General features: G+C 42.6%; 1 protein-coding gene across 1 annotated transcript in view; it reads left to right on the top strand.

Annotated features, from left to right (window-relative positions):
* UHRF1BP1L (UHRF1 binding protein 1 like) overlaps positions 1-23,150 on the top strand; it is a 2,202,923-nt gene that overhangs the window by 761,666 nt on the left and 1,418,107 nt on the right. The window contains exon 5 of the mRNA XM_044087916.1: positions 1,833-2,022. Within this exon, the coding sequence (XP_043943851.1) occupies positions 1,833-2,022 (190 nt within the window). The remainder of the gene's footprint in view (positions 1-1,832; positions 2,023-23,150) is intronic.

Raw genomic sequence — 23,150 nt, 5'->3', positions numbered from 1 at the left:
GCTGCCCGGTTCGATTCTCAGCTAGAGCGTCTTCTGTGTGGAGACATGCGTGAATGGTCGTACCTTCGTTGAAGGTTGTGCGTCAGGGCTGGTAATTCGGCACATAAAAATCAACTACCAATCATTAGCGGACCGGAGTTCCGCTGTGGCGACCCCTAACCGGGAAAAGCCGAAAGACACAAACAAAATCAGCTCATCTGAATATCTGTTTAAAACTTATTCCATTTTTTTCCAGCCTTCTGTTATTTTAGTTGATGTACTCTTTCAGTGTTTGTTTATTTTAATCAGCTATGAGTACATTTGACTTGATTTTCCCTTTTGATTACTGGAAGTCATGTCTGCACCAAAGCTGGAGATTTTAACTGCTTTTTGCTGAAGAGCTGCAGGATTGTTCCCAGCCCATGTATTCTCCTCACTTTTTGTGATTAATTTTTTTCTAGGTTCTCGGAATTCTTTTTTTTTGCTAGCATCCACACAGTACACTTACTAGTCAGTTACTGAAATTGACCTAAAAAGACAAATTCACTGGCACTGTATTCTGAGTTTCTGTTTTCGCACTGGGAGAGCTAAAATTAACCTGCTAATCAGTATGTAGCCATCTTGTAAGGCTCAGAATAATTTTAATTCTAGTAGTTTAAATTCCCCTAACTTCATATATCTGTATGTATCTTAAAGTAATCTTTTTAGTTATGCTGCAATAGGTAGAAATGGACACAGGACAACTTCTACCCCTAATCATACTTCACAAAGGAATGCCTAGCACATACACACACAAAAGCATTAGAGAATAGGCTGTGAACAGCGCATCCCTTTTCAAGTCCCATTGTCACAAAAAGTCATTATTTTATGTGAAAATGGAATTAGAAAAGCCACTCGCCACCGACGCACTTTTCAGAAACTGTTTAAACTGAATGCAGGTGGCACATTTGGTTTCGTTAGTGCACATATGATCTTTTAAGACGTATTCTTTTGTTGAGCGAGAGACTTCTGAGAAAGAAAGATAGTGAGCATATATTTGATATGCCATAGTGCGTGACGTGTACTTATGATAAACAGAAATGCAGTATATGGGCTATGTGTATATGCTTTACTTCACCAAGCTATGATCGGTAATAGCTGTCTGGGAGGAGCATGTGCAGGAAACTGCATGATAACATGTAGGAAAAGGCATAACAGGCCTTCATGCAAAGTGTATATATAATCTATTAGGGGATGGAGACTTTGACCAGTTCCAGAAAAAAATGTTACGTTTGGCAAGATATTGTTCTGTCCTGATCTGCTGTACCCTTGGTGGTAAGAAAAGGTCAGTTGATCATGGTTGGGCTGATAGTCGACAAGCATCAGGGGAAAAATATGGAACAACAAAAAAAGATTTATTGTTTTGTGTTAGGTCTAGGTTAAGTTTTATGTATTTGGGGGATGAAAATAAAATTCCCAACTTTTTCCTAATGCTGTGGATAAAAATTACTGAAGAAGAATAACTTGTAGAATAAGGCATTCTTAATAGAGATTCTAGTGAAACTAAAATGTTGACATTTTCTGATGCCATGATATTGTTCTGTTTGTTGAGTTGCATAACTGATATGATGTGTATGTATTGCATCATATATTTGTGTATGCTCGCATGTACTTATATGCATGTATATACATTTTATATTTGCACATCATTGGGTTGTTTCAAGATACTCTGTAGTACATTTTATGTGAGCATAATTTATTTCCTTTGAATTTCTAAGGATTGTTATTAAAAACCTCTTATGGCAGACTTTATTTTTATTTAACTGTTAATGTAATGCTGTCAACGTGCTTACTACATGTTTTTATTTCCTTAGTGAATATGGTTTTGCTGAAAAAGTGGTGGAAGGGATTTCTCTTTCTGTAAATTCAATTACAATCCGAATCAAAGCAAAAGCCTTCAATGCTTCCTTTGTACTTTCCCAGTTGAGAGTGTTCAGTGTTAATACTAGCTGGCAGCTAAGTGACTTGAGATTTACTCGTATACAAGATGTGCAGCGTGGAGAGGTGAGAATTGATTTGATACATAAATTTTCAGTTAGTAGTGATGCATACTCTTTTGAAGACAAAATTATATGTTTTGTTATTGTGTTTAAATTATGCTAAGTCTAGTATAGTTTGTCATGTGTGTCTATATACTTTTGGTAAATTATTTTCATTTTATTTGAGATATATTGTACTATGTATACTCAGCATGCAGAATATTCACTTTTGCAACTACCTAGTCATGTCATTTGCTTTCTTCATGTAGACTGGTGTGTAATACATATCAAACAAAGATTACGTAATACATACATAAGAGTGTGTTTAGCACATTTTACAAGATGAAATCACACATGGATTATAAAATAACTTGGAAGGCAGTAGGCAAGAACACTTACTTGATGATGATGCATTTCATTGAGGACAGGTGCAGTCTGTGCAGAGGATATAGCAAAAATAGGGTTGTGTTAGCTAGGTATCTAGAGGAGATGAGGCTTCTTCATAGATCGATGAAGTCCTGACTACTACATCGATAGCCTGTGTTTCGTTAGTAGGATGGCCACTGGATGGGCCAGGGAGGGAAGGTGTAATTTGAGTGGCTAATGTTAGCTCACCCATTTTGCTTGTGAGGAAGATGGTTTGGCTTGCTGTATTGGTAGTACTACTCATGGGTGATTGCCCACTGAAGGAGCCTAGAAGGCCTGTGCTGCTTTAGTAGTGGTAATGCAGGATACTTACCTCTGAGTAGAGCTGCTCATGGAGATGGGTGCTAGGGATATTCCATAGGATCAACAGACTGGCCCACTTACTACTACCTGACTCTCTCCTCCTGGGGAGTAAATGAGCTGATATGCAGGGCACTTAAGAGATTTTTCAAGTATGATCTGCAAATGTGAAGAGCACAAATCAGAATTATCAAACATTTTATGCCTGTATGCCAAAGTCATCAAACCTGAAACTATGAGTAGTAAACTTAGAGTTTTCTGCAACTAAGGTGGTGGTGTCACTGAGCCATCCTGAGCAGCATGATGGCTCAGCATTAAGATCTTTGCTTTATAGCTCTTTGGCTTAAGGTACAGTTCTTAACTTATGTTCACTGTGCAGAATTTGCATGTTTTCATATTTGCTTGTTTTTTTTTTTCCATGGGTGTCTTGTTTTCTTCCACCTCCTAAAGTATATTTATATAATGTATTTACCAATGAAACTCTGCCCTAGTAATATCCAGAAAGAATGTGGACCAGTCCACTTAACTGAGTAGCAAATGATAAAACATATGACTAAATAATATCCTGTATTAAGACTATATAGAGCTGCTTAATGATAAATTATCAAAATGCACTAGCTATCTTAACATTGTCTCATAAAGTTGATTTAACAATTATAAATGAATAACATTAGTACTAATCTATGAACCTATGAATTAAAGAACATTATTCATCTGCAACAACTGGAAAGGCCACAGAAATACCTCACTAAAAGAATCACAGGCCTAAAGCAGATGCCCTACGCTGACCGCCTTAAAAAACTCCAGCTATACTCTGTCGCATATCGTCTACTCAGAGGCGATCTTTGCTTAACATACAAGGCCATGTCAAACCCAGAGCTGTTGGACATGCTACACTTAAAGAAATCCCAATCCCTCAGAGCCACACGCTCCAGGGATCTAAACCTTGTCATCACAATAAACAAAATATGCTGGAGGGATAGGTTCCTGACCCAGAGACTCCCCAGACTCTGGAATAGATTGCCTATACATGTCAAGCAGAGTGCCTCTTTGGTCCTCTTCAAAAGGAACCTTGACGATTGGATGGGAGAAAGGAAATTCACCCCGGGATCACGTCAGTCGCCCTGCAAGACAGGGGTCCAGGGAAGTAAATAGTGTGGGAAGAAATAGCCAGGGAATTGTAATGGCTAGGCTTGTATAGGCCCTAGGGCTGATAGCCTAGTACCAACCTATGAACCTATAATTTGATTAATATAATACACATACACAGTATAGGGCACTTCTGTTAAATCAGCTTATGCAGAGAATGTTATGAGAACACTGCCAAATGATGTTTGGCTAAAGGCTAAGAAACCTCAGCCATTAGTTCACAAAGCAACACATCTACCTTCACCACTCACACATCTAGGAGTCACAAGGGTGCAGGCCAAGCCCTTATTGTCTATCTAAATATGGTAATGTTTTAGTAATAGGTGACTCTTGTTAGACATACTGACACCACCCTCACCTGTCTGGAAAAGTATAGAATGACAGCTGTCTGTCTGGAGCCAGGATCTGGGATTTAACAAAGATCCTTGGATCCCTACATCCTGAAAAATACAGATCTCATGTTGTCATTTTCATTTGTTTCTTAACCTGTGGGTTGGATCCAAACTTCAGATCCAAATTGTCTGCTTCTATAGCTTAAGATCCGACTCTGGTGCTCCTCCCTTACCTGTAATGTCTCTGTCATCCCAGTTACCTCAGATCTCGTTTGCCTCTCTTCAAGCATGTCAGGATTTCCTTCTGTCCTAGCTCAAACTTTAATTTTTTGTTCTTAATATACTGCTATCACTCTTCCTTACCCTTCATAGGTTCATAGATAGGTACAAGGCTATTGGCCCTAGGGCCTATACAAGCCTAGCCAAAAAGGTACCCCGGCTTTCGCCACCTAAAAAATTATTTTCCTGTGCCTCTGTCAAGCAGAACCACAGAAGTGATCCCCGGGGTGAATTTCCTATTACCCATCCAATCATCAAGATTTTTCTTGAAGAGTGCTAATGAGGGGTTCTGTTTGACATAGATAAGTAGTCTGTTCCAGAGTATGGGAAGTCTCTGGGACAAGAATCTATCGCTCAAGCATGTTCTGTTTATTGTGGTGACAAGGTTTAGGTCCCTAGAGCGTGTAGCTTGGAGGGATTGGGATTTCTTTAAGTGGAGCATGTCCAACAGCTCTGGGTTTGACATAGCTTTGTATGTTAGGCAGAGATCGCCTCTGAGTAGGCGATATGCGACGGAGTAAAGCTGGAGTTTTTTGAGACGGTCTGCGTAAGGCATCTGTTTGAGGCCAGTAATCCTCTTTGTAAGGTATTTTTGCGGCCTTTCCAGTTGTTGTAGATGTCTTGTGAGGTACATACCAAAAGGGGCGTTGTACTCTATAATGGGTCTAATGAGTGATGAGTAGAGGGGAACAATGACCTCTTTTTTTCTGGATGAGAAACCTTTTGTGATGAGGTGTGCCATGTAGAAGGATTTCCTGACCACTGTAGCGATGTGATTATCAATGGAGAGACTACTGTCCACCTGTTTCCCAAGGTCTCTTGTCACACTTTCGGTGTTAAGTAGCCTACCGCCTATGTTGGTAGTTCATGGCTACAGAGTTTTTGCCAAAGGGGATGACAGTGCACTTTTTGGCATTGAGCTTGAGACCATGGCTTTGACACCAGGCATCTGTCTCAGTGAGGCCCTTTTGTAGGATATCCACATCGTGAGGAGTTTAGATTATGGCTCCTAGTTTGCAGTCATCTACGAATTTAGTTAGCCAAAGACTTTCTGTGTTAGCTTGTACTTCAGAGAAGTAGATACCAAACAGGAGAGGACCCAGGACTGAACCCTGTGGTACTGGTCTAAAGTGTGATTTCGAGTCTGCTACTTTCACAGTGTGGGTTCTGTCAGTAAGCCATTTGGCAACCCATTTTGTGACATAAGGATTTATACCTAGTTTAGTGAGTTTATCTATAATTCCAGAGTGTGGAATGGTGTTGAATGCCTTGGCGAGATCTAGATAGGCTGTGTGAATCACCTTACCCTCATCTATAGCTTTGGTGACTACATCAAAGAAGTCTATCAGGTTTAGGAGACATGATTTGCCTTTTACAAACCCAAACTGTGTGGGGTCCAGAGTTTGGAGATCTCCAATGTCTTTATTTATGAGTTCCATGATGATGCGTTCCATGGCCTTGCAGACCAGGCTCGTCAGGCTAATGGGGTGGTAGTTCCCGGGGTCTGTTGTGGCCCCCCCCCTTTGTGGAATGGGGTAACCGCCGCGGTGCACCATTCAGTGGGCACAAAGCCTGAGGTGAGGCTATGATTGGAACATGGTACTTAGGTGGGGTGCTAGTTCATTCTGTAGTTCATGTTAAAGGCAGCCTGGGATGTTGTCAGGTCCCATGGATGCTGTGTTCTTGGCTTTGGAGAGTGAGGTTTTTACTTGTGCAGCCGTGATTACAGGAACGTTGCATTCTTCCGGTATAAAGATGGGCCCTTTAGGGGGTGAGAGGGGGGTAAAGTTAACACTGAACCTATCTGCCAAGATGTTGGCAGTATCAGTTGGTTCTGTATATTTAGTGTCATTGTGCTGATCTGAGTGTTGCCATTGAGATTCTTGACATAGCTATAGAATGCTTTGTGGTTGTCTTTAGAATCAGTGGTGATTTTGTTTTCATAACTAGCTTTGGAGGATTTTGAGGGATTTCAGCTTCTTACTGAGGCTGACCAGGGAGCTCCTCCAATCGTGGGATTTTACTTTTTTTTTTTTTGCAACAGTTTCTTTCTTCTGTTGTAGAGTTTGTTTAGAGTTTGTTTATGGCAGAAGACCACCAGATTGGCTTCCTATTTTTGGAGGATAGCATCTTGGTTCTGTTAGGGATAGCATGATCAATACACTCGTGTAAGTGCTTATAAAGTGCATTTGTGTAGGATTCAGCAGTCGTACCTCTATTGTCCATTTGCATGGGTGTCGTGAAGTTTGCCCCTTCTGTCTTATGAAGTGTGAAGTTGGCTTTGGAGAAATTTTTTACGGTTGTTTTCCTAATGGGGGGTGGGAGCGGGATGTGGATGTCTAGGGTGATTAGCTTGTGGTCGGATCTGACCAACGAGGAGCTGACCTCTGGTTTGGAACACCGGTCAGCCATGTTGCTGCCCCTGGTGAGGGTGTGGATAAGTTGATCCAAGGCGTTGGAATTGATGATTTCCAGAAAACGCTGAGCAAAAGAGTTGGTACATGAGTAGTTTTCCCAGTTAATGGTAGGGTAGTTGAAATCACTCATTATTAGAGTGTTGGGTTGTACCTTAATATTTTCCAGTGTATCAAGAAAAGAGGAGTGGGAATCCTGGGGCATGGTGGGGGGTTTTTAGCAAGCTACAATCTGGATTGCGGCTTTGCCCAAAGTTAATTTAACTTGGATAATCTCAGATGCATTATACTGAGCAGCTAGCTTGGAGGTGTGGATATCCTTAATGAATATGGACACGCCTCCACCTTTAGTGTTTCGGTCCGAGTTTGGTGGCCGAAAGGTGTGGTATGAATTATAGCCTGGTAATGCAGGGGTGCTCTCTGAAGCTTTGAACCAGGTCTCTGTCATTGCACAGATGTCAATGTTCTCCATTTTAAGGAGTGCCTCGAGTGAGTGCATTTTGAGGTTTAGACTTCTAGCATTGAGTAGTATTACCCTCAGATTTTGCTTGCTTGTACCTGTTCCGGTAGTGAATTTGTCATTTGAACCTTGCCTAAAAAAGGCACAATAGGGGTAGCAAGAGCCTTTGCTAGTATCCGGAATCCCAAGGGCGACAGGTGCAGGCCATCTCTGGCAAAGCAGCGTGGTCTGTCGATCACGTCATCCCAGGCAGACAGATACTGGATTCCCTTAGAATGACACCAGAAGTTTAGCCAATTGTTAAAGTCAATCATTTTGTCTTTGTACTGTGGTATCATTCTGGGTGATGGCAGGATGCTACTCAGAGCTAGGGTCTTACCTGCCTTGGCTACAAGATCAGAGAGCTCCTCCATGTCTCTCTTCATGTAGTCCAGGGAGGTACATCTCAGGTCATTCCCACCAACATGGACAATGACAGAGTCATATTTGTACTTGTGGAGTGACCTGTGTGTGTGCGTTATGTGGCGGATCCTGGCACCTGACAGTAACTTTTTCCTTGTTTAGCCTGGTGAGTGGAACATCAGTGTGCCTGACTATAGAGTCACCTATGACTAGAGTGTTGAGTACATTATGCCTTATGGGCTGTAGTTGAGTGGCACACTGAGTATGTGGGCTATGTGTCATTTGGGTTGAGTTGGGGGCTGGAGGTTGCTTGCGTTTCTGCTTTGGAGGTCTCGGTTGTTTGGGCAGATTTTTACTGAGAGCCTCCGCGAATGTAGGTGTGTGTGTTGTGCTTCTGTGTGTGTGTTTTGGTGGTGTAGGTTTTGAGGGAATATGTGATGTGTGTGGTGCGGTGCAAGTGTGTTTACCTTCTCCTCTTGACTGTCTACTCCAGTCTTCGGTGAAGAGAGCTTTGCTTCCAGTTTGGCTATATAAGTTCATCTCTCACAGGTCATAGTGTTGGGTGGTAGGAGGAGAGGGTTGTCTGTGTACATGAGGCAATTGCTGCATTGTCCCAAGATGCCCAGATTCATCAGGTAGACAGGAGAAAACACGGTGAGCTGACCTTTAGACATGCCTGAGGAGATGCTTATTTATTAAGTGCTTATTTATTAAGTGCTAAAAACTGTTTTCCTCTAGACAAGTGAGGAAAGTTGAGTGCTGTAGTAATTTGTAACTTATTTAGTGCTTACAATGAGTTCTGAACAAGTGCTGAGCTCAAAGAAACAGATTTGAGTGCTAAAACTAAAAAGCTGGCTAGTTGCAAGGGAAAATTTGAAGAAGAGACTTTATAGTTTAACCCTAGTTAAGTGGGTGGGGGCTCAGGAGCTCACAAACAGTCCTGGACACAGCAAATCCGTATCTGGACAAGACCTGCCACAGGAAAGGGGGGGGAAGCAAGCTTAGAATTTTTTTTCAGTAAAAGTGGAAATGGAGAAAGCTGGAACAGAAGTTAATTCAACGTTAAGAATCTGAGTGGGTTGGCCTTCCCAAATGTTTTCTATTAGATTGAATGAACTATTGACACTAGACTGGGAAGAGTGTCACAGATCATATATACAGTATGGGTGGGCAACTGCAAAGCCAAAGAACACCACAACACTAGGGAGAGTGGATGGGAAAAATTACAGTTCCTAGCTGTAGCCACTAAATGAAAGTTTTAAACGGATCAAGGAGCAAGCAGACTCAACAATTATAGTAATACACACTATTACAGTTCCTAGCTGTAGAACACAGAAACCTCAAAAAATCAAAAATGCACAGAAAAGCTCGGATAGAGCACTCACAAACAGAAAATACAACTCTCAGTATGAAAAGCAGCTTTGCTTTTATTTTCGGGTTTCTCTGTCCTTTATAAAACTTTTATATACTGGCTGGTTTATCTCTTCCCTACCATTGTTGGTAGTTTCTTCTTTTCCTTTTCCTTCTTTATTAAAAAAATATTTAGATAATAATTGTAGCTTTTCTTATTTTGCATTATGGCTGAGAAATCTGGCAAGCTAGCTGGGTTCAATAAATGCACTGCCTGCGGGCACTAGATCCATCAATCTGATGCCTACAGGTAATGTGTGTACTGTTTAGGTCCCAGTCACTTAGATATAGATTGCGACATCTGTGCAGGTTTCAATGCCCAAGCCATTAGCGACCGTCACAACAAACTAATTTTGAAGGGTCTTCTCCCTCGGGCTACTTTCTCTACGGCTTCATCTAAGGAATCAGGAGCTCAAAGCCCCCAGTAAGAAGCAATAGGAGCCCAGGGAACACAGAAAACACTGTCCTGCCCAGTGTCCTAAAAGTGCTACTACTGAGCCACGTGCCAAAACTTTGAAATTGTCGTATCCGAAGCCTTCGGATCCGACACAGACATTACTGATTTCTATGCGACACTGGACTTCTAGTTCCCCCATGGAAGTCATGTCTCCAACCTTAAGGTCTCCCTTTCTTCAGGGAACCTCACAGAAGTCTTTCAGACCTCACTCTACTTCATCCTCCATTAGGTCTTCCTGGAGATTTTCTGAAGTGGAGGTGGACAGGATGATGAGATTCCTCAGGATGCAGATACAGATGGGGGTTTTGCCTGCTCCGTCCCGCACCGGATTCATGAGCCACCATCCTACATCTGTACCATTGATAATTCCTCCTCCAATCCGACCTCCTGCTTCGACGCACTCACAGAGGTTACCAGAGTCCATACATTGGATCTGATGGCTCTCTCTTCCTTGGCTCCAATGACATCTCTGATCTGATTGGCTCTGACCTTGTTGGAGCATGATGGGTCTATGATCTGAAGTGTCTCTCTCTGGTATGAGGTAATATCCTTGGCTTAGAAGTGTTCAGAGCCATTGCTTTCCCTTGGAAAGTTGGAGCTGGACAGCTTGTCTCCGACTCCCCCTTCAGGGCATGGGATCTCTGAGAGTCCTAGTTGGTCTGCTGTGAGAGCTATGACTCCAGAGGGACTGCCTAGGATATCTCCAGGTCCTTCTGCATTTGAAGTGGTGGAGAGGGTGTTCTCCCAGCTGAGCATTACTTTGACTCTACCTCCTTCAAATCCTACTCCTATTCTGACTCCTGTGTCTGAGCCTGCTCATCCTCCACCTCAGGGCAGCCAGACCCTAAGAGCTTCTGAGCATCTCTCCCAGCGAAGCTCCCCCCTCTCTTCTGACACATCCCTGGAACCATCCCACTGACGAGGTCCCTCAAAAGAGACTGTGTAAAAACAGGCATCTAGATTCCCCTTAGGAATCTTTAACAGAAGACACAGACTTTGATGAAGGGGAAGGGCCCCCAAGATCTCCACCTGATGCTTTCTTTGGAGACATCCTTGAAATCCTATGCTAAAGAGGTGGCTGGTCTATCCCAAGCCCTTCCTCAGAGGAGTCTGTGTTCTTGGAAACCTTCGGGTCTGGTCCATCTACATCTTGGGTGATCCCCTCCTGCAGGTGACCTTATAGGCCTTGTTTCCCACAGGGCATGGAAGGAGATGGACACTGTGGAGCCAGTACCAAAAAGAGCTGACAAAAGTCTGCAACACTGGACAAAAGGTACCCCTGTAGTTGCCATGGTTGTTGTGGCAGCCATGAAAAAGGAGCTAGCTGAACAGAGCTCCACTGTCTATCCCCCTAATGGGGAGCTTTAGGGCGTTGGACAGATTCTGACTGCTGGTGTACGCATCAGCGACCTTCACACTGCAATCGCTGATTTATTTGGCCCACTTTAACAGGTTGCAGAGGGATTTACTAAAGGAACTCTCCAGCATTGCTCAGAGGTTCATGTCTCAAGAGGAACAGAAAAGTTTTTCTTCAAGAATGGCCACCCTACAATCCATCTCTAATGTGTCCATGAGGTTAAGCTCTCACACTGCAGAGGGTTCCTCAAAGGCCACTGGTTCAGGCATTGCCATAAGGATGCATGCCTGGATGTGACTTTGCAGAACCTTTCTAGGCATCATTAGCCAGTGCTTCTTTTGATGGATCATCACTCTTTGGACCAACCATAAAAGATACTCTCTCCTGATGTGACAAAGATGGGAAAACCTTGTCTGCCATTGGAATCAAATTATTTACCCCAAAATAACAGTTTTCCTGGAACCAATGTGGAGGTAAGAGATTGTGGTTCAAGTAGTCACAAGGGCCTTTCCATGATTCACAGAGAGAGTTTCCCCTAGAGGTAGAGGGGGGAAATAACCAATTTGGTAGAGGCCACCCATGTGGCAGAGGAAGTCTGCAGAACCAAGGATCTCGAGATTCCTTCTCGGACAGATCCTTTCAGTGCTCCTGAACAGTTGCCTGACTTGTCTCACTCTGGAGGCAGTCGAAGAGAGCTTACCCTTTCATCTAAATACCTGGCTCACAGGATCATATCCAGAGGATATAACATTTCCTTTTTCAAAACTCCTATTCCAAAGAAAAATCTCCCCAATGTTCTACCCAGTCAGTGGGACTTAGCAGCACAAGAAATTGCAAAGCTGCTAGAGAAGAGAGTCATCCAGAATGTCCCACCAGACAAAACAGGATCCGGAATCTACTCAACGTTCTTTTTAGTATCAAAAAAGACATGGGACCTGAGATCATTCCTGGACCTAACCTTCCTAAACAAGTCCGTAACGAACTCAAAATTTCAGGTGGTCACAGTACAGTCCATTCTACCTCTCCTTCAAAAGGATGATTGGATGTGCTCAGTAGATCAAGATGCATACTATCACATCAAAATGAACAGGTGCTCTGAAAGGATTCTCTGCTTCTGGCTAGCAGTCATTCAGTATCAATTCAGATCTCTACCCTTTGGTCTCACCACAGCCCCCAGGGTATTCACCAGATGCATGGCAGTGGTAGCGACTCACCTGAGGCTGCTCTGATTCAGAGCGTTTCCTTACCTAGATGACTGGATCCTGACCGCATCAACCAGGCATTTACTGCTCCAAGCCAGGGATTATTTGCTTCACCTAGTGAATATACTAGGAATCACAATAAATCACAAAAAGTCCCAACTGCAACTAGTTAAAGTGATAGATTTTATAGGCGCATATCTAGACACACTCAACTACCTAGCCTTCTTACCTTCAAACAGAATTCTGTCCTTGAGATTACATATCATGCAAATACTAACCATCCCTTTGCCACCTGCAGAATTAGTTCTCAAAGCACTAGGTTCAGAGGCAGCCACCATTACATTGATTCCTACAGCTCACCTACACATGAGGAGTCTTCAGTATACCCTAGCAGTACAATGGTCCCTACACAGCTATCCTCTGAATCATTCCCGTCAAGCTATCTCAGGTGTGCAAAGACTCCCTCTTGTGGTGGCTTCCTTTGAGGGACATCAAAGGAGGACATCCATTTATTCTTCTTCCACCCATCACCACGTTGACATGGATCCATGCCAGTTAGGGTGGGGGGCATTACTCTGGATGAGTTGTTCAAGGCACATAGTCAACACAGGAAACCAGTCTGCATATAAATGTCCTAGAGATGAGAGCAGTACTCCTAGCATTGCAAGCCTTATAGAGCTTTCTTTCTCTAGGAATGATTGCAGTTCAAACAGACATGTTTAGTACATTAACAAACAAGAGGGAACCAGATGGCACCCCCTCTGTCGAGAAGCAATGAGAGTTTGACAATAGGTGATCATCTCCAGCTGCTTTCTGGTAGCAATGCACATTCCAGGGAAATCCAACATCCTAGAGGACATGCTTAGCACAATCCTTCTTATGCCTCAGGAGTTCATAGGTAGGTACAAGACTATCTGCCCGAAGGCATTTATAAGCCTAGCCGGAATGTGTTTGCTTTCGCCGCCCCCTTAGATTAGTTCCCTGTACCTCTGTCCAGCAGAGCCATTGAAGCGATCCCTGGGGTAAACTTTCCATTTCCCATCCACTTGTCAAGGTTTCTCTTGAAGAGGGTTAGCAGGGAGCTCTGCCTAATGTAGATTGGAGTCTTGTTCCAGAGCATGGGAAGTCCCTGGGACAGGAATCTATCCCTCCAGCCCGTCCTATTTATTGTTGTGGTGAGGTTTAGAGCCCTGGAGCATGTGGCTCGAGGGGATATGGCTTTCTTTAGATGGAGCATGTCCATCAATTCTGGGTTGGACATGGCCTTGTATGTCAGGCAGAGGTCACCTCTGAGTAGGTGGTATGCAACTGAGTACAGCTGGAATTTCTTCACTCAAGCTGCATAGGGTATCTGCTTGAAGCCAGTGATCCTCTTGGTGAGGTACTTCTGTGGTCTTTCCAGTTGTTGCAGGTGTCTTGTAAGGTACATCCCAAATAGGGCATTGTACTCTATGATGGGTCTGATGAGTGATGGGTAGAGGGGCCCAATGACCTCTTTCGATCAAGATTCAAACCCTTTTGTGATTAGGTGGGCCACATAGAAGGATTTTCTAACCACTTTGGCAATGTGATTATCAAAAGAGAGGTTACTATCTACTTGGGCCCCCAGATCCCTTATTACATCTTCCGTATTTAGGGGGCTACCACCTATGTGGTAGTTTGTGGGTACTTTGTTTTTTCCAAAGGGGATGACTATGCACTCTTTGGCATTTAGCTTGAGGCCACGGTTTTGACACCAGGTATCTGTCTCAGTGAGACCCTTTTGGAGGATGTCTGTGTCAGCCGGAGAGTCAGTTATAGACCCTAGTTTGCAGTCGTCTGCAAACTTAGTCAGCCATAGTCCTCCTGTGCTTGCCTGTACCTCTGAGAAGTATATGCCGAACAGGAGGGGTCTTAGGACTGAGCCGTGGGGAATGCCACTTGTAACCGGTTTAGTCAGACCTACCTCCCACAACTCTTACCATGTGGGTTCTGTCTGTGAGCCAGTTGGCAGCCCATCTCGTGACGTAGGGTTTATGTTCAGGCTGGTGAGCTTGTCTATAATACCTGAGTGGGGAATGGTGTTGAAGGCCTTTGCGAGGTCTAGGTAGGCTGTGTGGACCACCTTTCCCTTGTCTATAGCCTTGGTAACTGTCTCAAAGAAGTCCACCAGGTTTAGGAGGCATGATCTGCCCTTAAAGCCGAACGACGTAGGGTCCAGTGTTTGGAGGTTCCCAATGTCTCTGTTAATGAGATCCATGATGATGCGCTCCATAGCTTTGCAGACCAAGCTAGTCAGGCTTATAGGGCGATAGTTCCCGGGGTCCGTTGTGGCTCCACCTTTGTGGAGTGGAATAACTGTTGCTATGCGCCACTCTGTGGGCACATAGCCTTTGGAGAGGCTAAGTTTAAACAGTGTGTTTAGGTGAGGGGTTAGTTCATCTTTGAGCTCATGTAGGATACAGCCTGTGAGACCGTCCAGTCCCATTGATGCTGTGTTTTTGGCTTTGGAGAGGGCTGTTTTAACCTGAGTGTCTGTGATTTCAGAGGCATTGCATTCTTCTGGTATAGTTATGGGCCCTTTGGGGGTGAGAGGGGGGTGAAGTTTGCACTGAACCTGTCAGCCAGGATGTTGGCTATGTCGGTCGGTTCAGTGTATTTTGTGCCATTCTGCACTAACTCTGAGTAGATCTGAGAATTGCCACTTAGATTCTTGACATAGCTAAAGAATGCCTTGTGGTTATCTTTGGAGTCCATGGCAATTTTTCTTTCGAAGCTAGCCTTGGATGATTTTATGAGGGAATGTAGTTTCTTGTTGATACTAATCAGAGATGTCTTCCCTTCTTGGGATTTTACTCTCTTCTGTACTAGTTTCCTCCTTCTATTGTATAGCTTGTTTATGGCAGGGGTCCACCAGACTGGTTTCCTTTTCTTGGAGGAGTGAGTCTTGGTTTTGTTTGGGATAGCATGATCCAGGCATTCTTGTATGTATCCGTAGAGTGCAGTAGTAAAGGATTTTGCAGCTTGGACAGTGTTATCCTTTAGCATGGGGGCTTTGAAGCTTCCCACCTCGGTCTTAAGTAACGTGAAGTTTTTGTTTTGAAAAGTTTTTCACGGTGGTTTCTTTGACCGGGTGTGGTGGAGGAATGTGGATATCCAGAGTGATTAGTTTATGGTCAGATCTAACCAATGAGGGGTTGACCTCTGGTGTGGAACACCGGTCGCCCATGTTGGTGATGACCAGGTCCAATATGTTGTCACGTCTGGTGCCGGTGTTGGCCAGGGCATTTGAGTTTATAAATTCTAGGAAATGTTGGGCAAGGGAGTTTGTACTTGAGCAGTTCTCCCAGTTAATGTTTGAGTAATTGAAATCACCCAATATCAGGGTGTTTGGTAGGACCTTTATGTTTCCCAGTGTTTCCAGGAATGTGGAGTGGGGGTCCTGGGACATGGTGGGTGATCTGTAGCAAGCTATAATTTGAATAGCAGTTTTGCCCGTTGTTAGTTGCACGTGGATGATCTCTGAAGCATCGTGCTGTGCCACTAACCTGGAGGTGTGAGTATCCTTGATAAATATGGATACTCCCCCACCTTTTATATTTCGGTCCGGGTTTTGTGGCCGAAATGTATGGTATGAGTTATAGCCTGGTAGTGCTGGGTGCTCTCTGGAGCCTTAAACCAGGTTTCTGCTACTGTACATATATTGATTTTCTCCATACTAAGGAGTGCCTTGTGTGCGTGCATTTTGAGGTTTAGACTTCTGGCATTGAGTAGCATTACCCTCAGTTTTTTGCTACTTGTGCTATTTACGGCAGTGGGTTTGTCTTTTGAGCCTTGCCTAAAAAAGGCACTATGGGGGTGGCAAGAGCGTTAGCCAGTATATGAAAGCCTAAGGGTGACAGGTGCAAGCCGTCTCTAGCGAAGTAGTGTGGCTTGTCGAGCATGTCATCCCAGGCTGACAGACACTGGATCCCCTTTGAATGACACCAGAAGCTTAGCCAATTGTTGAAATTGATAATTTTTTCTGTATACCATGGTATCATTCTTGGTGAGGGCAGGATGCTACTCGGGGTCAGTGTCATACCAGCCTGGGCTATGTGATTAGAGAGATCCTCCATGTCTCTATTCATGTAGTCCAGGGAAGTGCAGCTCGGGTCATTCACACCAACACGGACAATGACAGAGTCATATTTGTACTTGTTCTGGAGTGACCTGAGTGCTTGTGTTATGTGGTGGATCCTGGCACCTGACAGGCAGCTAACAGTAACCTTCTCATTGTTCAGCCTAGTGAGTGAGACATCAGTGTGCCTGATTATAGTCACCTATTACTAGTGTGTTGGGTATGTTATTTTGTCTTAGGGCAGTGATTGCGTGGCACACTGGTTTTGTGAAGTATGTGTTTCATGGTTTGTTTTGGGGGGGTGGAGGTTGCTTGGATGTCTGCTTTGGAGGTCTCTATTGCTTTTGCAGATTTTTATTTAGAGCCCCTGAGTATGTTTTTGTGTATTTATGTGTGTTTTTTGCCGGTGCTGGTTTCATAGTTCTATGTGAGACTGGTGGTGTGATGCAAGTAATTCCCTTCTCCTTTTGACTGCCTGGTCCAGTCTTGGGTTGAGAGAGCTTAGCCTCCAGTTTGGCTGTATAATTGCATCTCTCGCATATATTAGTGTTTGGTGGAAGGAGGAGAGGGTTGTTTGTGTACATGAGGCAATTGCCACGGAAGTGCAGGTTTTATAGCAGGGAAATGAAAGAGATAGAAATTAGCCCAAAATGGCCAATAAACTACTAATTTCTGGGCGGAAACCACTCCTCCAGGGACAGATAGGCTGCTCAAAGCTCCCACTCTCACAGTGAACAGAGAAACTTCCTTCTATCCAGGTAAGGTATGGGCAAACACAGAAACTTGCAACACAGCCCTGAATTCATCACTAACCTGAAAACTGGACTATACTAGCTTAGAAAGGCAGGAAAACAAGTTTTTTTTTTTTTTTTTTCGTTTTTTTTTTTCAGAAAATAAAGCAGGTACAATCAAAAACCAGTCTGTGGCAAACTTGATCTTCCTCAAGTGGGCTCAACCTTGATGCAATCTCTTTCCATCCCTTTCCAACAACAAATGCAGTTTTTTTCCCTGACCCCTCCTCAGGGGCAGTCACAGAGAGAAGCTGTAGTCCATGTTTGGCCCTTAGGTCTCCTTTACACTTATCCTCCTCTACCTGTCATTCCCAAATTTCTCCAGAAAGCACAGAGGTTGAACAACAAAGTGATCCTCATTGCACCCTTCTGGCCTTGACAAGTTTAGTTACCCTTTCTTTGGTCTCACCTGATACGTCCTCCCTGGACGCTGGACCCAAGTCCAGACCTTCTTTCTCACCCTTCAGGACAAACTTACCTGGATTTGACAGGCCTCAAATTGACTGCATGGTTTCTCCACTCCAATGATGGCTAGACTTTCCAGGCTTTCCACGCCAATTAGAGAATTTTCTGGTATGTTAACATAAAGTTCCACCAGAAGAATTTACAAGAGCAAGTGGAAAAGATTCTCCATTTGGGCTCACCAAAAAATATGGATCCTTTTATTGCTCCCATTCCAGCAGTTCTTGACTTTCTTGCTTTAGTTTTTCAGAATGGAGCAAGCTATTTCACTGTCAAGATACAGTTAGCAGCCATTTCCAATTACCACATAGGTGAAAGTTCGTCTTTGGCTTCTTCCAAATTGTGTAAGGACTTTCTCAGAGGTACATTACTGCTTAGATCTCCATTTAAAGAACCCACTCCTCCGTGAGATCTTACTATGGTCTTACAAGGTCTAGTTCGCTCTCAAGTTTGAACCTCCTCCCAAAGTAGATCTCAAATTCTTATCAGGGATGGCGTTATTCTTGGTGGCTGTAACCTTGGCTAGGAGAATTTCAGAATCACAAGCACTCTCATTAAACCACTGTATTTGATTTTCCATAAAGCCAGAGTCACCCTGTGTACAAATCCGACCCTTTTACCAAAAGTTGCGTCTGAGAACAATATCAATCAGTCCATCAGTCTCCCTGTATTTTTTCCTAATTTCAAAATAAGGGCTAATATACCCTTCACCTGTTAGATTTACATAGACAGTTACATTTTTATTTGGACAGAGCAAAAGCTTTCAGAAAATCTGACCGATTGTTTTGTTTTTGAAAGGCAAAGTTGGGGAAGCCTGTATCTGAAGTAACCTTAGCTAAATGTATTACGGATTGCTTTTCTTATGTTTATTCTGCAAAAGGTATCATGCCTCTTGGACAAGTAAAAATGTGTTCTACTAGGTTGATGTCTACCTCAGTAGCTTTTTGGTCTGGAGTATCTATTGATATTTGTGCAGCTTCCTTTAGGTCAAATGCTCATAGCTTTGTTGCACATTACAGGTTTGATAGTGTATCCAGAAATAGAGCATCCTTTGGCTCTGCAGTGCTTCAGAATATCCTTCCAAGAAGGCCACCCAAGCGATATGTACCTGGGGGACACTGTCCCACAGGATGAAGAATGAATGAAAATGAAAACATCAGATAAAGAAGTTATATACTCACCATAACATCCCATTTGTGTTCATTTTCATTCTTCCTCAACCACCCCCATATCTCCCTGTCCCTTCTGGGAAGTCGTACAGAGGTGTTTCTGGAACCACTGTTCCTTTTGAGCTCCTGATTTTATCTTCTTTGTATCTTATGATAATTTTAAATACTTTCATATATGCATATACAGCTGCTGCAAACTTGATCTGAGGTAATCTGGAGGACAGGGTCAATATGGTTGTAAGGCAGGAGCTCAAGAGTCCGATATTAAGCTATAGAAGCAACCGAGTCAGATCCGAAGTTCGGATCTGAACCCACAGGTTGAGAAAGAATGAAAATAGACAACACAGATGAAACATTACGGTGAGTAGACAACTTCTATTTATGACCTGGGTAGTTTGCCACATGAGGACACATGACTTTAGCTGCTCCACCCAGAGAGACATGTAGATTGATATGATTGAGCTTGCTATGCATGTGTCTTAGGATTGCCTCCTATCCATTTTTTCTAGACTGTCTTGAAATCAAACTGATTGTCCACAAGTCCAGAAAACACTGTGCACACACTGATATTCTGTTTCAGGAACAGAAACAGACTATCAAAGTTTGTTAAATCGTCAGATTTACTATGCTTTTTTTTCTAATACGGAAAATCATAGTAAATTGGCAGAAGGAAAGCATCACGAATGGGAAAAAATGGGTATTGCTCATCGGACAAGACAGTGATGTCAAGAAATGGGCAGAAAATGGGTGGAAGAGGGGAGGAGATGGAAGGGGTTATGGGCGGTGTGAAGATTGTGGCTGTGGTCCAGTTTTAGCCACAATAAAAGGTGGCAACCCAAATGTGTCTGTGGCAAGAAAGGCACAGGACTTCAGTGGTATTTTGCCATCTCTCAGAATGATGACAATATTCAAAACAGGATAATTGACTTTAATAATTGGCTATTTTGTTGGTGTCATTTTAAGAGGATCCAGTATGTGTCAGCTTGGAATGTGATTGCTGATAAACTTCCCTGCTTTGCCGGGGATGGTCTGCATCTCTCTTATCAAGGCTTTCATATTCTGGCTAAAACCTTTGCTGCCCCCTTAGTGCCTTTTTTAAACAGAATCCATCTAATGGATTTTCCGACATATAACTTCAAATTTGGAGCTCATTGATGCGAGTCTATTCGGTTTGAGGAGTCCTAACAAAAAGAAAAAACTTTAACTTTAGGCTTTCCTGCAACTTGAACACAGTCATATGTGTATAGTTAGAGACATGGCTTCAGAGAAATGAAAGCATTCTGTCTATTTCTGGGTACAGTGTTTATCATATATTCAGATATACTGGCAGTGCAGTTGTGGGGGAGTATCAGTATTTGTCAAGGATATCGTCACCTCATTGGGACATTTAAATCATATATTTTTATTTCATCCTCAACTGATTATGTAGGGGGTAATAGCCTTGTGTCTTGAATATTAATTAATATTTGCATTCATATTCATACATTTATAAAACCCCTAATAGGTTTCTGGCTCACTTCACTTGTCAAGTTCTCCACTAGCTTCTCAATGTACCCTCTTTTTAAAAATAGGGACTTCATAAAGTCACATTCTTTTAAATACCCTCAAGGGAGGGAAGGGCGTCAATTATAGGAATAGTTTTATTATGACATTTTGAGGGGGGCCTGTTCACTTAAAAGAATCCTAAATAAAAACTGGCAGTTACTTAGAGATATTATCATACTTGGGGTAAAATTGGACCCAGCCCCTAATATTGTGTATAGGAGGAATAAAAATATTAAAATGATTTTGGAAGCAGTGAATAATAGGGGGGAGGAACTGTAACAAAACTGGACCATTAAATGTGGGAGATGGCATGTTTGTAAATATTTGCATGAAGGAACAATATTTCAAGTTAAGAGTAAACAGTAAAAGGTAAATGAAAATGTTAGTTGTGAAACAAAGCATGTACTGTACTTGGAACAATGTACCCCTCAGCCCAGGATACTATGTAGGCAAAACGGATAGGAGATTGAGAGAGAGAATTTACAAACACCTGTATAGTTTCAGGAAAGCAAATTCAAATAAAGCACTGGCTAAACACGTTATGGAAAATCCAAAGCATACATTTAAGTTTATGGGCATAAATAGACTGATAAGGAATGAGAGAGGGGGACCATGGTCACTACTATGAGAGAGGGGGACCATGGTCACTACTATCAGAAAAGAAAGAATTGATGTGGCAATTACGCCTAGAAGCAGGATCCTGGCCCGGGGATAAATGAAAATATATCTGTATTTATTGATTGTGGTACCCATTTACATTTTTATACTTTGATTTTTATAAGGGTATAAAATATTAATCTTAGTAGTAATGTTTTATTGATATAACATTCTAAAAAAGGTGTTTTAAGTATTTTAGTGTTGTTATATGTTGTATTTATTTGGTTTGCTGATAAAAGGAAAAAAGGTGTTGGTCCACTTTAAATGCTGTTGGAAGAGGGTGGGGATGTACTGATATTTTGATGGATGTTATTTAAATTCATTTGTTTGATTTTATCCATTTGTATCTGACAAAGTCTGCAGAGGCAGATGGAAGTGCTTATATTACGATTTTTTAATCTTTGCATTTAATAAAGATTTGGATTTGCGACAAGCTGTTGCCATGGAGCTGCATTACCTTGATTTTGGATGGGTTTGTTTGTTGCAGAGTTTTCTTACTGTGCAGTGTGTTTGGCTTTGTCTGTAATGGTGGAAAGCAGTGGAAAAGGCTCACAGGACTTATTTTCAACAAGAAACTGTGATTCCAATGACATTTGAGTTTCTGTGGGGAACTTAACATTGCTTATTGAAAAATTAACGAAACGAGTGGACTTATTAACAGCTAACAGTTGTGGTACACACCTGGGAACCAGCAGGAGTGGTGAGAGATATTTAGAAGGCAGTAACAGCGTGAACACATTTGAAAATGTTGAAATGAATCGGGAGCAGAACCCAAACTCCTTAAACTACCAACAAACCAATCAAAGTAATGGTTATAATATTAATAGAGGAGTAAATTACTGTGAAAATATTGAAGGGACTAATAACATGCTTAATGTAAACCAACAAGCAGCAGTGGACATTCCAGTGTTGGGTAATTGGCTGAAAAAAGTTTTGAATTTGGTAATACTAATGTAAATATGCAGATTGGGGACTTTGAGGTTAAATTGTCTGATTTTTGACCAACAGTTATTGAAGTACAAAAAAATTACAGCTTGAAAATTAGTATTTTAAGTGGTACATTGGTTCCAGAATAGTTCCTGAAGGATTGAGAAGTTGGAAATTACCTACAGGACTAGTAGAGAATTCCCCATTGCATCTGGAAGTATTGCAGATGTTTGATAGACATGGTTGTGAACTTTTAGAACTGTTAATAAAATACAGAAGAAAGGAATTGACAGATTGGGATCAGAACTAACAAAACTGGAAAAAATGATTGTGAAAGATGTAAGTTACCGGTTATTTAAATATGAACATGGTCAGATATATAAAAGCATGGAACCCCATTTATATATGCTGCAGGCGGGGAAGGTGAGGAAGTTAAACAGACACATTAATGATTATGCCAATGGGGTCGCATACCCTAAGCCCCACTAGATTCCAGGATACGGAGCCAAGACATCAGCTAAGGAATTGGGGTGTGAATGACCAAAGTATATGTGATGAAAGTGGTGGTTGGTGTAACTGGAAAAGGTGAACCAAACGATGAGAGGGAGAAATTCCCCCCATTGCCACCACAACAGTATGAACATCCTAATTACCACTCCCTACCAAGGTGTTCAGAGAGAATACGTAATAGACAATTTAAATATGAACCAAGGGGGACAATTTGCTTGAGGAGCAGCATCAAAATAATTAATATTTTCAGATTCCCCAGGGGCTGTACCAGAACAGGTCATCATATGAGACCAGGCCAACAACCATATACAGAAGAGGAGTGGATGTTCATCGTGCATACAGCTGCAGTCATAACAGATGGATTCTTCTGCCATCAGGCGGGTCCTCGGTCGGCCGAATTCCAAAGTCTAGGTCCAGCGTCGGTTGTCGTCGCTTCTTCCCTGACGTCAGTGCGACAGGGGTATAAAGGAACCAGCCAACGCCATTTTCTCCAGTCTTTCTTGCCGCGCGGTGCCCGAAGCAGAAGCAGTTCGCAAGTGCCGGTCGGCCAGCTCCTGAGATTACGAAAATTTGGAAACCGAAGTCTTCTTGAAAGCTAAGTACCCGTTAGAAACTTTTCTTGCCTCAGACCGATGTCAGACAAAGTTAATAATTGTATTTCTTGTGGGAAGCAAATACCGCATAAGGATTTCCATTCCCTCTGTATACCTTGTTTAGGCCCAGACCATGACGTCTTGGTCTGTCGCTTTTGTGCTACATTCAACAAACGCACCATTAAGCGTCGGGCGGAGTTCGCCCAGCATTA

The sequence above is a fragment of the Protopterus annectens genome, chromosome 11.part0 (genome assembly GCF_019279795.1).
Source record: "Protopterus annectens isolate FY-2018-M chromosome 11.part0, PAN1.0, whole genome shotgun sequence".
Lineage (NCBI taxonomy): Eukaryota > Metazoa > Chordata > Ceratodontiformes > Protopteridae > Protopterus > Protopterus annectens.
Note: the sequence above shows the minus strand (reverse complement) of the source record. Positions and strands in the feature narration are given on the sequence as shown.